At 39.4% G+C, this 17,190-nt stretch overlaps 1 protein-coding gene across 1 annotated transcript; it reads right to left on the minus strand.

Moving 5' to 3' along the window:
* Nucleotides 1-5,000: 5,000 nt before the first annotated feature.
* LOC121373231 lies at nt 5,001-16,892 on the minus strand. Its single transcript, XM_041499728.1, has 2 exons — nt 16,421-16,892; nt 5,001-6,633 (listed from the first exon to the last, which is right to left on the minus strand). The coding sequence occupies exons 1-2, from the start codon at nt 16,805-16,807 to the stop codon at nt 6,325-6,327; spliced, it is 696 nt and encodes a 231-aa protein (XP_041355662.1). The 5' UTR covers nt 16,808-16,892; the 3' UTR covers nt 5,001-6,324.
* Nucleotides 16,893-17,190: the final 298 nt, after the last annotated feature.

Genomic DNA, 17,190 nt, shown 5'->3' on the forward strand with positions numbered 1-17,190 from the left:
GACAGACAGACAGACAGCGAGAGAGAGGAGAGAGAGAGAGAGAGAGGGGGGGGGACAGCGAGATAGACGGGGAGAGAAGAGAAGCAGAGAGCAGGTGAGAGTAAGAGGGAAGGGGTAGTGATGCAAACAGAGAGAGAGAGAGAGAGAGAGAGAGACAGAGAGAGAGAGACAGAGAGAGCGAGGGAGAAACAAATATTTGGGAACGATGGGGAGGAAGAGATATAAGGGGACGTAGGAAGACACCGACAGCGGGTGAGAGGGTAAGAATGATAGAGAGAAGGGAGGAGAATATGAGAGAGGAGAAACACATTTTGAATCCAATTTGATTCATTATATTCATCACACTTTCGTCATCATTGCCTTAACACCGTTTTTCATTACAATGATTTATGCATCGTGTACATGTTTTTATCGTATATAAATCACTCTAACCAATGTCCGGATATTTTCTGCGCATGTTGTATCACGGTAGGCTTATTTAGTTCCGTGTACGCTAACACGAAACATCAGTGGGTCACGCAAGTGCGTTGTTTGAACTGGTGGTTACAATGTGTCAACGTAAAGGAGCTGCCCTAAGCTACGTGATATCAATGTATGTCGAGAGTGTAAATAACCATCCTATATAGAGAATAGCACATGAATGGCCGTTAGATAGCATTCATCTTACGAGGGAAGCCTAGGATAGACTAGGATCAATCCCCGTCGGTGGAACCATTGGGCTTTTTCTCATTCCAACCACAAAGAAATGTTTTATTTAACGACGCACTCAACACATTTTATTTAAGGTTATATGGCGTCAGACATATGGTTAAGGACCACACAGCCAGTGCACCACGATTAGTATATCAATGGCTGTGGCATGTGCTATCCTGTCTGAGGGATGGTAAATACAAAAGATCCCTTGCTACTAATGGAACAAATGTAGTGGTTTTCATCTATACAAATTTCACGTTCCAGCCAGTGTTCCACAACTAGTGTAACAAAGGCCGTGGTATGTACTATCCTGTCTGTGGGATGGTGCATATAAAATATCAGTTGCTGCTAATCGAAAAGTGTAGACAATGAAATGGCGACAGCGGGTTTTCTCTCAATATTTGTGTGGTCCTTAACCATATGTCTGACGCCATATAACCGTAAATAAAATGTGTTGAGTGCGTCGTGAAATAAAACATTCCCTTCCTTTCTCTATAAGACTATAAGTCAAAATTACAAAATGTTTAACATTTAAAATGTCGTCAGTGGAAATAGCGACCCTATATAGAGAATAATGTATGCATTTCCTATAGATAGCATTCGTTTTACGACGGACGGGATGTAGTCCAGTGGTAAAGCGCTCGCTTGATGAGCGATCAGTCTAGGATCAACCCCCATCGGTGGACCCATTGGGCTATTTCTCGTTGCAGATAGTACGATCGGTACATCGATCGCTATCCTGTATGTGGGATTTCATGCAACCAGTGGAGAAATGTATCGGGTTTCCTCTCTAAGAGGGGCGAGACTTAGCCCAGTGGTACAGCGCTCGCCTGATGAGCGGTCGGTTTTGGATCGATCCCCATCCGTGGACCCATTGGGTATTTCTCGTTCCAGTGCAACACTTCTATAGCAACGACCTTGGTGTGTGCTATCCTGTCTGTTGCTACTAATGGACAAATGTAGCGGGTCTCCTCTCTAAGATTAAGTCGGGGGGGGGGGGGGGACTATATGCAACAGCTTAAATGGATATTAGCTGTCAATACTTTAAAATGTTGAAAAAATATGGGGTTTTTTCCGTCGTGAACAGGTGTGTTTGTGTATATGTGTGTGTCTGTCTCTCTGTATCATTTTGTGTATATGTATGTGTATGTGTGTGTGTGTTTGCGTGTGTCTGTGTGTGTCTCTCTGTGTGTGTGTGTATGTCTGTGTGCGTGTGTCTGTGTGTGTGTGTTTGTGTGCGTATGTGTGTGTATGTGTTGTATGTGTCTGTGTGTGTGTGTGTGTCCAAAGCCCGTCGATCCCCTCCTGGATCCACGCCTGGTCCCCCTGCAAAAGAAGTGAAGTTGAAACTGATGTTATCAACTGTTTATACTTAGAAAACTATATTCCCATACCAAGATCGTATCTCTCTACAAGGCAGAGCCGAAAGGACGTCAGGCAAAGTCTCGATCCACTGTATCAGGCGCGAATAAAGCTAGAGGATACTCCAGCTAGGAGATCTGTAACAGGATGTTTCGTCCCTCCTGCACCGCCCGTAGGACTGCCACTCTCCGGGAGATCTATAACAGGATGTTTCGTCCCTCCTGTACCGCCCGTAGGAGGACTGCCACTCCATGGAAGATCCGTAACAGTATGTTTCGTCCCTCCTGCACCGCCCGTAGGAGGAATGCCACTCCCTGGGGATCCCTAACAGGATGTTTCGACCCTCCTGCACCGCACGTAGGATGACTGCCACTCCCTATGAGATCCGAAACAGGATGGTTCGTCCCTCCTGCACCGCACGTAGGAGAACTGCTACTCCCTGGAAAATCCGTAACAGGATGTTTCGTCCCTCCTGCACCGCCCGTAGGAGGAATGCCACTCCCTGGGGATCCCTAACAGGATGTTTCGACCCTCCTGCACCGCACGTAGGATGACTGCCACTCCCTATGAGATCCGAAACAGGATGGTTCGTCCCTCCTGCACCGCACGTAGGAGAACTGCTACTCCCTGGAAAATCCGTAACAGGATGTTTCGTCCCTCCTGCACCGCCCGTAGGAGGAATGCCACTCCCTGGGGATCCCTAACAGGATGTTTCGACCCTCCTGCACCGCACGTAGGATGACTGCCACTCCCTATGAGATCCGAAACAGGATGTCTCGTCCCTCCTTCACCACACGCAGGACTGCCATTCATGTTTCATCCCTCCTGCACCTCACGCAGGACTGCCATTCATGTTTCATCCCTCCTGCACCACACGCAGGACTGCCATTCATGTTTCATCCCTCCTGCACCACACGCAGGACTGCCATTCATGTTTCATCCCTCCTACACCACACGCAGGACTGCCATTCATGTTTCATCCCTCCTGCACCACACGCAGGACTGCCATTCATGTTTCATCCCTCCTGCACCACACGCAAGACTGCCATTCATGTTTCATCCCTCCTACACCACACGCAAGACTGCCATTCATGTTTCATCCCTCCTACACCACACGCAGGACTGCCATTCATGTTTCATCCCTCCTGCACCACACGCAAGACTGCCATTCATGTTTCATCCCTCCTACACCACACGCAGGACTGCCATTCATGTTTCATCCCTCCTGCACCACACGCAAGACTGCCATTCATGTTTCATCCCTCCTACACCACACGCAGGACTGCCATTCATGTTTTATCCCTCCTGCACCACCCTTTGGAGGACCGCCACTCCCCAGCTTAGAAAACCTAAACTTGCACAGGATAGATCTTAACGAAATATATTCAGCTGTGATGGCATACACCGATGAATCACTGTAAAACCAGTGACGATATCGGGTGTTCACGAAAGGGGAGCATATTCTGCCTCACCATTGGCACGTCATGAGCACAGCCTACAGCCAGCAAGCCCATAGTTGAAATGTACTGGATTTTCACATTAACAGAAATAAATAACTTACAAGTGGTTGTTAGATTATATATGTAAACGGCATGCCTCAGAAAAAAACCCTGCGAGAACGATCGTTTCGTTCGCCCACCGTTCACGCAAAATGTAAGGCACGTGGATATATAACAACAAACGCAAAAAAGAAATTGGTTACCTGATTTAATATTACGCTCATCTTCAATTTCCATAGGATTATAATCGTAGATGATCATGATAGTACAAACCTACAATCAGCCACTACGATCGGTCGCTACGATCAGCCGCTACAATCAGCCGCATGATATGACATCATAAGTATTTTGTTTGTTGTAATAATAATGAAGTTAAATTACAATACAAATGTAGGTGATTAACATTGCTTGCTCTTTACTTACCTGTGATTTATTTAAGTTAGGCCTTTAAAACATGTGGTTTTACGGGAACAGGTTGAAGATATGTAGGTTCAGTCGGGCAACTTTTTATTATTTTTAAAAATTACTTTTGTAACATTTTTTTAACTTTTTGAACATACATATTAATAAAAAAAAATCGAAAAGAAACCCATACATTAAAAGTGTATTAAGGTCATCTTTTTTTTTTGGACGTAGGGGGGTTCCTGAAAACCTTTTTTTTTTACGCTTTAACAGACATAGTTACTATATAAATTAGTATTTCTGTTTTGCGGCAAGATAATTAAAAAAACTAAATTAGGCAAGAAAATGAAGCGTCGTCTTTCCATAATATGTCATTTTGGATTTTGTGAATTCAGAAACCAAGACATCATCGCGAGGAGATTTTTTTTATCTCCAGATAACGTGTATATAACTTTAAGATCTCGGAACAAATCATATATGTAGACGCAAAATGGTCTATTTTAAGATATTGTGGCGGCCATATTGGAATTATGCAAATGGGGGACATGTGTGATCAAACTAGGAATTTATTAAACAGTTTCCATATCCACTCAAAACTATTTTTAATTTTCCATTAGTAGCAAGATATCTTTTATATGCATCATCCCACACAGGATAGCACATACCACGGCCTTCGTATACTATTCGTGGTGTACTAGCTGGAACGAGAATTATCCCAATGGACCCACCGACGGGGAACGATCCTAGACCGACCGCGCATCAGGCGAGCGCTTTACTACTGGGCTCACAAACGTTGTCTATTATATTGAATATATTATACGTTGGCTTCCAGTTTGGATTTATGCAAATTAGGCTTATTTCTCCATGAAGGATTTTGGTGAATTTTTAGTATTTCTTTGGGGGATGGGGGTGGGGGGGGGGGGGGGGTGGGGGGGGGTCTATCCCTAGAATACTGGGCAATGTTTTGTTTTAAATAGCAATATATATATATATATATATATATATATATATATATTATGTATCAGTAGTGGTGCACTGGCTGAAATGAATATTAATCAATAATATATTAATATATATATATATATATATATATATATATATATATATATATATATATATATACACACACACTCACATTGTACTAGTAAATGTTAACGTGTCTATGACTTCCACATCAGTTTTTAAAACTGCAAATGAAAAATGTATCCATACACTTTGCTATTGTTGTTAATGTTGTACATACAATTGGGCAATAGTTAGTTGTAAATGGCAATGTCCCGTTGTAAATATTAAAACGAATCCCTGGTCTGAACATACATTTTAACTTTATAAATATATACACACACCATTGGGCAACATTTTGTTATAAATATTAAAATGAATCCATGGTCACATTTAAAGTTTCAACTTTGTAAATGCTATATATACAACTCAGCAATATTTCGTTGTAAATGGCAACAAAATGAATCCAGGGACTCGACATACACTTTGCCATTTTTGTAAATGTTACATATAGGACATGGACAATATTTAGTTGTAAATGACAACATTTCTTTGTAAATACTAACATGAATCTATGGATTCAACATAAATTTTCAACTTTGTAAATATTATATTTATACAATATTTAATTGCAAATGGCAAAATTCCGTTGTAAATATTAAACAAATATATATCATATACACTTTGCCATTTTTTTAAATGTTATGTATACAAGCATGGGCAATATTTAGTTGTAAATGGCAACATTTTGTTGTAAATACTAACATGAATCCATGGATATAACAAATTTTCAACTTTGTAAATGTTATATATATATATACAACTCGGCAGTATTTAGTTGCAAATTGCAACGTTCCGTTGTAAATATTAAAATAAATAATATACTTTGCCATTGTTGTAACTGTTAATGTATACAACCATGGGCAATATTTAGTCGTAAATGGCAACATTTTGCTGCAAATATTAAAATGAACCCATGGACTTAACAGTATACAATTGGGCAATATTTAGTCGCAAATGGCAACATTTTGCTGCAAATATTAAAATGAACCCATGGACTTAACAGTATACAATTGGGCAATATTTAGTCGCAAATGACAACATTTTGCTGCAAATATTAGAATGAACCCATGGACTTAACAGTATACAATTGGGCAATATTTAGTCGTAAATGGCAACATTTTGCTGCAAATATTAAAATGAACCCATGGACTTAACAGTATACAATTGGGCAATATTTAGTCGCAAATGACAACATTTTGCTGCAAATATTAAAATGAACCCATGGACTTAACAGTATACAATTGGGCAATATTTAGTCGCAAATGGCAACATTTCGTGTAAATGTTAAAATAAATTGCTGGTCTCAAAACAAACGTTCAATTTGAATTTTATACGTCTGTTCGTCCGAGTCCGTTCGACAACCACGTCGTCTTCTCCTTTGACCCTGGTTCGACCTCTCCATCGACAACAGCTGTTCCCGTTCACTTCGTCTCCTGTGGACCTGTTTGACGTACTTCCGGAACGATACGAGTCCATCCCTGAACATGCGCGCGCAGAACAGGTTGACGAGGGCTAGGACAGCCATCAGGAAAACAGCAATGGCCGGCTCCCATTGCGGGTCTATCAGTTCACGCATGCGCTTTGTCGACAGGAAGCAGAACACATCATTAGCCTGTAACGAGAGAGTTAAACGTTTTTATTCTTTGTTAAAAGAACAGAACAGAACTTTATTCAACTTAGATCACCAAACGGTGATGCATTGAGGTGGTTTATAAACATATTATACATACGGCTGCAGTAAACGCTTGACAAATATATATATATATATATATATATATATATATATATATATATATATATATACATACACATACATACATATACATACATACACACATACACACACATACATACATATACATATATACACACACATATGATATACACATATCACACAGTAGGTATAATAACATAACAGTGTTAGAAGCAGTAGTATACTTTAGATGTTAACCATTACGTACCGTCTATAATTATGCTGTATAGATATTTTTTTAGAACAGAGTTAATCACATTTAGGAACATACATAATTTCTTTGTCGTTGATAGCTTTTTCGAATTAAATAATTGACAGCATTTATAAGTATTGGGTCTGTCATAATAATATTTCTTTAGATCTTTCATTTGAGAAATATGTACACTGAAATAAATAATGATATTCATCACCTAAAGTGGTGTTACAGAGAGGACATTTTCGTTCTTGTCTATCGATATTTTGCCATCGGCCAGTTTCAATTGATAGATAGTGAATCGACAATATATTGTTCGCAGTGTTTCAGGTAAATATAGAAGATAATGTTCGCATGAAAGAGTCGATTTGAAAATTCTGTATGTGGAACACTTCGAATATGAATTTAAATTATCATTCCAAGCTTGTATATACTGATCTTGTAGTCTTTGACTTACAATATGAGTAAATGCTTTCTTACTTGTAATATTTTGATTTAACCAATAATTCCTCAAGCCTAACATGTTTAGGGTGTCTTTTATATTAATTAACCATTTACATCTATATCCATGATTAATAATTTCACATATGATGATTCTGTATAATATTGCTGATATTTTAGAGGCTTTTCCAGTTATGAGCGAGGCCCAAAAATTTAACATCTGGTTTTAATCATCAAGGGGAAAATCTCCCAATTCACCATAAATCATAGGGAGTGGGGTACTCTTTCTAAGTCTCAGTATGTCTCTTAAGAAATTTAATTGAATTTGTTCAATATTTTGGCTATTACCAAGTCCACAGATTTCTGAGGAATACAGGAGAATAACGACACCACCAGAGAACATTTATTTATTAATAATCGCCTGGTATTTGGATGTCAAATATTTGGTAATTCTGACCTATGGTCTTAAGGAAGACACCCGCTACATTTTTCCCTAAGTACAAAGGGGTATTTTATATGCATCATCCCACAGACAGGATAGCTCATACCAGTCACTGTGCACTGGCTGGACAAAATATAGCCCAATAGGGCCAACGGCGGGGATCGATCCTAGACCGACCACACATCAGGCAAACGCTTTACCAATTGGCTACGTCCTGCCCCTGCTTAGGTCTCACTACACAATTCAGTTCTGGGTGAAAGTTAATTCATCACGGTCCACTACATTTGCTAATTGTGTATCACACATGCTATGATTATCATATTCAATTCTAGGAAATGGTGAAAAATTAAAACAATTAGTATATTTAATGGTAAGCCTTCTTGCTGTGTATTGCCCATGTTATTTGGTAATATTGTGCATTGACCTTTTGGGATATGGGTGTATACCGCAAGCCGAAGTGAATCGGTTAATGAACCACCTGTTCGGACCGGTACTACAACCAGATGCGGTCATATAGCAAAAAGCTGAGACTGAAATGTTCTCAATTTTGGAGTGAAAATAAATGCTTATATAATGTATACTACTCAAAAGAATTTAAGGGTCAAAAATGTATAACCAAATAAGTTTCAGAGTGTATTAGATTGATGATGTAAACTACACCAAACATTTAATTTATTGTTCCATATTTACAAAAAACCCACAAATAAACGTCACTGTATACAAGAAAGTCACATGACATGCTGTCAAAGTTGAAGGTTGTCACACATGGATTTTACACATTAGAACATTCGTTTAATAGTGTGTGAATCCACCCCTGGCGCGAATACACTCGACACATCGTTGCCTCATGCTGTTGATCAGACGTCTGAAGAACTCTTGGGGAATGGCCTGCCACTCTGCCATAAGAAGTTGACCCAGATCATGAAGGTTGGCCGGAGGGGCATGGTTATCCCGAACTCTCCTGCCTAATTCGTCCCAGGCGTGGTCTATTGGGGCCAAGTCAGGCGAATATGCTGGCCAATCCATCCTGGCAATACCTTGTTGTCTGAGAAAGTCCGTTACCACCCTGGCGCGGTGGGGTCTGGCATTGTCATCCTGCAGAACTGCCCCGTCGCCAATCTGCTGAAGGCCTGGGAGAACCAACGGCCGAATAATCTCATTCAGATAGCGGATTCCATTCAGATTGCCATCCACCACATAGAGGGGGGTCCTGTGGTGGATAGAGATGCCGCCCCACACCATGACGCTGCCACCACCGAACCGGTGACGTTGTCTAACGTTAACGTCAGCGAAGCGCTCCCCAGGACGTCTGTAGACACGAACCCGACCGTCGTTGAACTGGAGACTAAACCTGGACTCATCAGTGAACATCACTCGACCCCACTGAACACATTGCCACCGCAGATGAAGCGTGCACCAGTGACGTCTGGCCGTTCTGTGACGTGGTAGGAGTGGTGGTCGAACAGCCTGGCGACGGCAGCGTAGATTATTGGCTCTCAGACGATTGCGTATGGTTTGATCAGACACTCGAGTTCCAGTCGCAGTCCGCAGATTGTCACGTAATCGGCATGCAGTGGTTGTGCGCTGACGTAGAGCCATATTGGTGATGTAGCGGTCCTCTCTATTTGTAGTGCTTCGGGGTCTTCCCGAACGTGGACGATTTCGAACAGAATTCGTTGCTTGGTACCGTTGCCACAGTCGGCCAACGACACTCTGACTGACACCAAGTCTCAGAGCAACATTTCTTTGCGCATTGCCATCCTGAAGCCAAGCAATAGCCCTTCCTCGATCTTCGATAGTCAGTTGACGTCGTACCATTGTCGAATTTGGAGTGTGCACCATACACGAACGCAAGCTCCAATTATACGGAAATTCAGCATTGGGAACATGGAATACACATGCAAAGCGTGCAAATGAAGCGCTTTGTGAAAAAGCAAGTTATGGGCACTTAGCAGACCTTTCGCTTTCGCCCTAATTTACGTGCAAATGTAAGCATGTTTTCGTCATTAGAACTAGTCGACAGTGTCAATGACAGTGGACTTTAATTCATTTATGGGTTGCTTAGACCCACTTTCATCAAAATGGAACAATACCATGCGTGACATTATGGTCTAGCTAATATAATTGACATTCAGAAAATAATGTCGAAAATATCGTCTGACCCTTAAATTCTTTTGAGTAGTATATGTTCCCAATCTTGTATGTTGTTAGTACCAACGAGAACTCGTTCTATTGGCAATGTTCATTTAAGGTTGGACAATTTAACAAGGATTTAAATGACAGATGACATCTGTGTAGTGAGACCTTAACTTATGGTGATATATATTCTTAAGCAAAATAACTCAGTAATACATATGGAATGAAAGCAACGGATGTTACGTTTTGTATATTTAAAACATTATGTTGATGAAGAAAGGGTAGGAAACAATGATTTTGATTCGATGACAGTTTCATGTTTAACATACTATGGTATTTGAAATACTTTAAGTGTTATTGAAGAAAACAATAGCACCGATGATGTCAGATGCGGATCCATAGTGGATTATCAGGGGACCCGTCCCCCCCACTAAAAAATAAGTAACTCCCTTTTTTCCTTTTTTATTTGTTTTCCCCTAGGAAAGCCCTTTGGACGAGTTCGTCCATTTAATTTTTAAATCAGTTAATTAAATTAAATTAAATTAAATTAAATTAAATAATAATTTAGTTATTGTATTACTTTAAAATTAAACATTAATTACAAAACTGCCGTGGAAAATGCCGTGGAGATTATTTTCTTCTGTGATAATTATCATATATAGTTGCTGGACCAATGCCCATTTATCCGCTTCCGCCACCTTTGCTTTGGTGCCTACTTATTAAACTTGTCCCAGACCACCCAGATAGCTAAGGTGTCATTGTGGCCAAGCTGGCATGCTTGAATCTGTCCTTTTTTTTTTTTTTAGATATAAGCTAGTCAGGCCCGTAGCCAGCATGTTTAGTTTAAACACCGCAAAATGTTCGATGTTTCTGAATTGTAACATTAAACACGGACTTTTAATAATGTTTACTTTCCATGCAGTAATAAATAGAAACATAAATCATTTGTTTCTTTTCTTTTAAGTTATTACAGGCTGGACTAGTAACCGCCTCACTGTTACTAGTCTGCGTAACCTGCGTTTGGAACCAGCCTTTAGTTTCTGTCATTGAATCGGAAATTCTCGCAAGATAGAGCACAATGGATTGTGGCGAGATGTTCCGATCGTTGCTCGATGCGTAGGTTACGGAAACCGACGAAGACGGGTTGTAATTACATTTTGACATATTCCACAAATACGAAATAGGATTCAGCAATTCCATTCTATTTAATATAAAATAATTATATTAACATATAAGTATCGATTGTTGGAATCGTGATGTTAAGCAACAATATTTAAGTATTTATTAATCACAAATCACATTTAACAAAGAATCCGTAAGTGTAAAAACAGGAAGGGTTTTTGTCCATATCGTTTCCATTTCAAGTTTTAATGATTCAATCTTCCGGAAGCACCCGTCTGCTTAAAACATAAATCGTCTGCATCAAATTTTACCGCAGAATATGTCAAATTTTACCGCGGAATTTTAAAATGTTTGCCGCGGAATTCAGGGGGGAGTGGTTAACAAGTTGCATTAAGTTGTGTTATGCTTGTAAAATGGCCTGATCACATAGCCATGAGAAGAAACCGTTTGTTTTCAGTCGTACCAATGTATGTACAATAAATGATACATGGCAACAATTGTATCTAATTTAAGCCTATTGTAACACATCGACTACTAATCAGCGGTTATTGGATAACGCACAGCTGTTCTATCGACACTTGGTCACAGATGAAATCTGCTGTCGCCACATGGCTACTTTCCAAATAACAGCAAGGGATCTTTATGTGCACTTCCCACATCCCACAAACAGGATAGCACACACGACGTCCTTTGATGGACTAGTAATGGATCACTGGTTGGGACGGGAAATAATCAAACGGGCCCAATGAGGAGGATGGAACCTTCAGCAATAACTTGCATAACATCATTATCATTGCATTGTATAAATACAGAGTTGAGTTGTATTTTCCTCGGGTGCTGTTGGGCGAACAATGTTTCAACCTCGTTCACATCTACAACTTGGTCATAATGAATCGCTAGGAGCGCCAAATTAGAAAGGCGCTCATGCCCATTAGAAGCATGCATGTATATTTACATGCATTTGTGTCCGACCAAAACTGAAAAAATTTAGAAAAAGAGAAAGAAATGTTTTATTTAACGACGCACTCAACACATTTTATTTACGGTTATATGGCGTCAGACATATGGTTACGGGCCACACATATTTTGAGAGGAAACCCGCTGTCGCCACTACATGGGCTACTCTTTCCGATTAGCAGTAAGGGATCTTTTATTTACGCTTCCCACAGGCAGGATAGCACAAACCATGGCATTTGTTGAACCAGTATGGATCACTGGTCGGTAAGCGGAACCTACCCATTGAGCCTTGCAGAACACTCACTCATGGTTCGGAGTCGGTATCTGGATTAAAAATCCCATGCCTCGACTGGGATCCGAACCCAGTACCCACCAGCCTGTAGACCGATGGCCTAACCACTACGCCACCGAGGCCGGTGACCAAGACAGAAGAACAAATAAATGCAGTTAATCTATCTTTCCACTCTTAATCTGTAAACTAACTAATATTGCTATGTGATATGTTGTCAGTTTAGACTGTGTTGAATTTCTGAAGACGTTTAGGTATCTACTGTTATCATTTAACTATACCGCTATAACTGATTTAGTGATTGAGGAGTCCGACGGGTAGACAACCTGCCTACGTTATCCCGGTCATTTGGGGACAAGATTTTTTTTTTTTTTTTTCATTTGAGCGGAACTCTCAATCAAATCTGCCCCTCCTCCCCCCTTCCCGGCTACGGGCCTGCTAGTAAATAATTTAAAACGAAACAGAAAAAGCTTAATCTGGCTGCTGCTACTGCACGGTAACACATTACACACGTTGCATCATTATATAAGGGGGACAACTCTTAGAAGACACGACGATTTGGGTTACAATGTACCAAATCAATTGCTATTGCCGACGAATGTAATGTTTATTAATAAAACTGATATTTAAATGTAGCAACACACCCAGGCTGTATTCCAGTAAACGAAAGTGTGGCACATCATTTTAATCTTCCTGCGAGACAACGGGGCGTTGGATACAATTTAAGAGATTTTATTCAAATCGCAGTTCCATTATTGGGGGCATCCTGCACTGGTTTTAACCTTTTGTGTATAATACTGCATAACAACTCAATAACAAATAAAAATATATTTATTTATTTATTTACTGACAATGGATAATAATATTTGCACAAATGTTCAATGTCACACATTACAACCAGGGCAGTACCCTGATCAAAATCCGGGGGGGGGGGGGGGGGGGGGGGGAGGGGCACTACTTTTTATAAACAAATGAAACACTATACAAATTAATGTGTAGCTATTTCAGAAGTAAAAAAAAGAAAAAAAGTGAGATTCTCAGGGGGGCATTTGCCCCCTCCCCTCCCCCCCGACAACCAATCAGAGTTAAAGCTGTTTTTACTCCGTAAACATTACGACATGGATCTTAGCTCATAATTTTTTTTAAATCAGTTAATTTTATGTTGTTTGTTTTTCCTTCTTTTTTTTAAAAATTAATTTTAATTTTAAAAAAATGTATTTAATAAGGTGACGAAACACAGTTATTAATATAACTGCATAGGATAGGTCTCACCACACAGATCACTTCCGGGTGAGAGTTCATTCATTCACATATTCACTTCTATGAAATGGTGAAGAATTAAAACAATATGTATATTTAAAGGTAAGCCTTCTGGCTGTATTTTACCCATGTTATTTTGTAATATTGTGCATCAACCTTTTGGGACATGGGTGTACAGCGCAAGAGACAGCCGGAGTGAATCGGTTAATGAACCACCTGTTCGGACCGGTACTACAGCCAGATGCAGTCGTATAGCAAAAAACTGAGATGGAAATGTTCTCAATTTTGGAGTGAAAATAAATCCTTATATATAATGTATGTTCGCAATGGTGTATGTTGTTAGTGCCAATGAGAACCCGTTCTATTGGCAATCTTCGTTTGAAGTTGGGCAATTTAAAATGAGTTTCAATGGCAGATGACATCTGTGTAGTGAGACCATAATGCAAAACATGAAATTATTGTTTATCCCCAAAAAAACTTAAGTTTAGCAAGCCAAAATTAAAATGTACTAGTGTAGCATCCTTATAAAATGTAATTACATGATGTGGATTTGAGCCAAGCTTATTTGGGTAAATATTGCAAACATGTCAATTTTATTTATTTTTATTATTTTTATTTTTATTTTTATTTTTTAGGGGTGTGTGTCAAAAAGTATATTCTAGTGTTCTTACATGTAATATATAAATTGATCTGAGTGTCTAACACTGAGTTTCTCATTAAAAAAGGTCAAAATTCAAGGTTACAAGATCAATATCCAAATTCACCCTAATTTCTGTGATTTTGTGCATAATGAATTTTTTCAAATGTACAGTCATGGTGACAAACAGTTTTGATGGTATTGTGAATATATAACATAGTATGCTACTATAAAAGTAGAATTTGTATCTGCTATTAAGAATGTGTGGATCTTCATGCTGCAATATACAGAAAACCCCCAGGTTTTCAACACTTCACTATGAAACAATTGTTGCCCATAGCAACAATTGATGAAAACCAATATTTTTAATGAACCAACTAGATAATTAGTTTCTTTGTATATTCCCCATATCAGAACTACCAACAAGGTCATACATTACCATAACGTGGCTGCTTGTTTGATGGCCATCTATTGTGTGGATGACCAAACAGTAACAATGTGATATGAAGTTTTATTGGATGGTATGGTGCATCTATCTTTTGGTGTATTGTTTAGAGTTCATAAGTTACATGGCTCTAGTATTGCTTTTCATGGTGTAAATGACCCAAATTATCAAACTGACTTCAAACTAAGTTTGACAAAAACTGTCACTAGACTTTAATGTCTCACTACACAGATCACTTCCGGGTGAGAGTTCATTCATCACTATAGTTCCTAATTGTGACACATGTTATGGTTCACATATTCACTTCTAGGAAATGGTGAAGAATTAAAATAATATGTATGTTTAATGGTAAGCCTTCTGGCTGTATTTTACTCATGTTATTTTGTAATATTGTGCATCAACCTTTTGGGACATGGGTGTACAGCACAAGAGACAGCCGGAGTGAATTGGTTAATGAACCACCTGTTCAGACTGGTAATACATGCAGATCCGGTCATATAGCAAAACACTGAGATGGTAATGTTCTCAATTTTGGAATGAAAATAAATGCTTATATAATGTATGTTCGCAATGGTGTATGTTATTAGTGCCAATGAAAACCTGTTCTATTGGCAATCTTCGTTTGAAGTTGGGCAATTTAACATGGGTTCCAATGGCAGATGACATCTGTGTAGTGAGACCATAGTTATTAAAATAAAATAAAATAATAAAATAAAATAAAATAAAATAAAATAAATGATGCAGTGCTGGTTTGCCATGCAAGTGGGGGATGATAACTATTTTTTATGATTGGGCTTTAGGATTTATTGAAAGGTCAGGGCCGTATGTAGAATAACAAAACTTGGGGAGGGAGGTGAGTTACCCAAATTAAATAACATAACTTGGGGAGGGAGGGGAGTTACCCAAATTAAATAACATAACTTGGAGAGGGAGGTGAGTTACCCAAATTAAATAACAAAACTTGGGGAGGGAGGTGAGTTACCCAAATTAAATAACATAACTTGGGGAGGGAGGGGAGTTACCCAAATTAAATAGGGAGCACAGTATTAAAGTATCTACTTAAGCCAGACAAAATTAACACTTTTTAAACTCATTCCTCTTGTAGTTATTGTTGTTTTTTCGGTTACAGAATAAGAGGGGGGGGGGGGGGGGGGGCAACAACTCCCTTGCCCCTTCCCTTTGTGTGGGCCTGAAGCTATTCAAGAAATTATCTGCTGGGTAAATAAGTTGGAAAGCAAACCTAACGGATGTTTAAAAGTAATGACATATTAATAAAATTAAATTAAACTAAATACAAATTATATTAAAAAGAAATAAAAAGAAATGAACTTAACTAAATCAAATTAAATAACATATAATAAAATAAAATTATTATATGCTTTTAAAAGCCACAAATCAGCCCCCCCAAAAAGAAATAATATTAAAAAAAAATCAAAAAAATCCAGCGAATATTTGAGGGGGGGGGGGAGAACAAAAATGGACACATGGGAGAGAGAGAGAGAGAGAGAGAGAGAGAGAGAGAGAGAGAGAGAGAGAGAGAGAGAGAGAGAGAGAGAGAGAGAGAGACAGACAGACAGACAGACAGAGATTTTAAAGTTAAACAAAAAGAAAAAAAACAAAAGGCACTTAGATATATTTGGGGAGATGGGGGTGAGGGGAGTAGGTCGGGTCCTCCGTTTCCCCCTTGAATCCGCCCCTAGAATAGCTCCTTAACGTTGACCTACCTGTATAGCGGTAGTGACAATCATAACGGTTCCCAGAAGCGAAAATATTACAACAATATTCAGCAATCGAACCAGATTCCTGAAGAATCTCCTCGTGCAGATTTGAAACAGCGTCGGAAGAACCAGGAGAAAACAGGCAGCTGCGAACATGGCGGTGGCGACGGCTGGGGGGTAGGCGCCGTCCCCCTCCGACACGAGACAGCCCAGAACCTTGGTGATGCTCACGTCGCGACGAAACAAGAAGGAACTGGAAGATGAAGGCTCTTTGGAATCGCAAAATTGGAACCACTGGTCAATCCTTTCATAGTAACTGTACACCATTTGGTAAACATAATCGTACATATTTAGACAGCAATTGTTAAATGAAAAGGTGTCACTGGGTTCCATTGTGGAAATACAACGTACTGACGGGAGGAGACCGAAAGGATGCGATGGTAAGATGACGTGACGTAATGTATTGTGACGTGACGTGATTGTGAAAGTGTGCCATGTTACCAAGCCTGTCCAACTACGTCACAGAGGTTGATATACTATGAGGAACAAACCCAGTATTGTGTTGGTTTTTCATTTCATTTCAACTTATTTTCGTGCTTATATCTAATGAAGGTTCAAGCAAACTGTAGTCCGATGGCTTATTTGTGTTGTTGTTGTTGTTAAGTTACTGGTGTTATAATATAACATATTATAATTTTTGTGTGTTTTTTTCGTTCCAACCAGTGCACCACAACTGATCAAAGGACGTGGTATGTGTTTTCCTTGCTGCATTAGCA

This window comes from Gigantopelta aegis, chromosome 5, assembly GCF_016097555.1.
Source record: "Gigantopelta aegis isolate Gae_Host chromosome 5, Gae_host_genome, whole genome shotgun sequence".
Classification (NCBI taxonomy): Eukaryota; Metazoa; Mollusca; class Gastropoda; order Neomphalida; family Peltospiridae; genus Gigantopelta; species Gigantopelta aegis.

What these genes read in the sequence shown, in the direction of transcription:
- LOC121373231 (XM_041499728.1), bottom strand. Translation starts at nt 16,807, where the DNA reads ATGGAACCCAGTGACACCTTTTCATTTAACAATTGCTGTCTAAATATG. An exon ending in TTGTCACTACCGCTATACAG is followed by an intron (nt 6,634 to 16,420) that starts GTAGGTCAACGT and finishes CTCTCGTTACAG; the next exon opens with GCTAATGATGTGTTCTGCTT.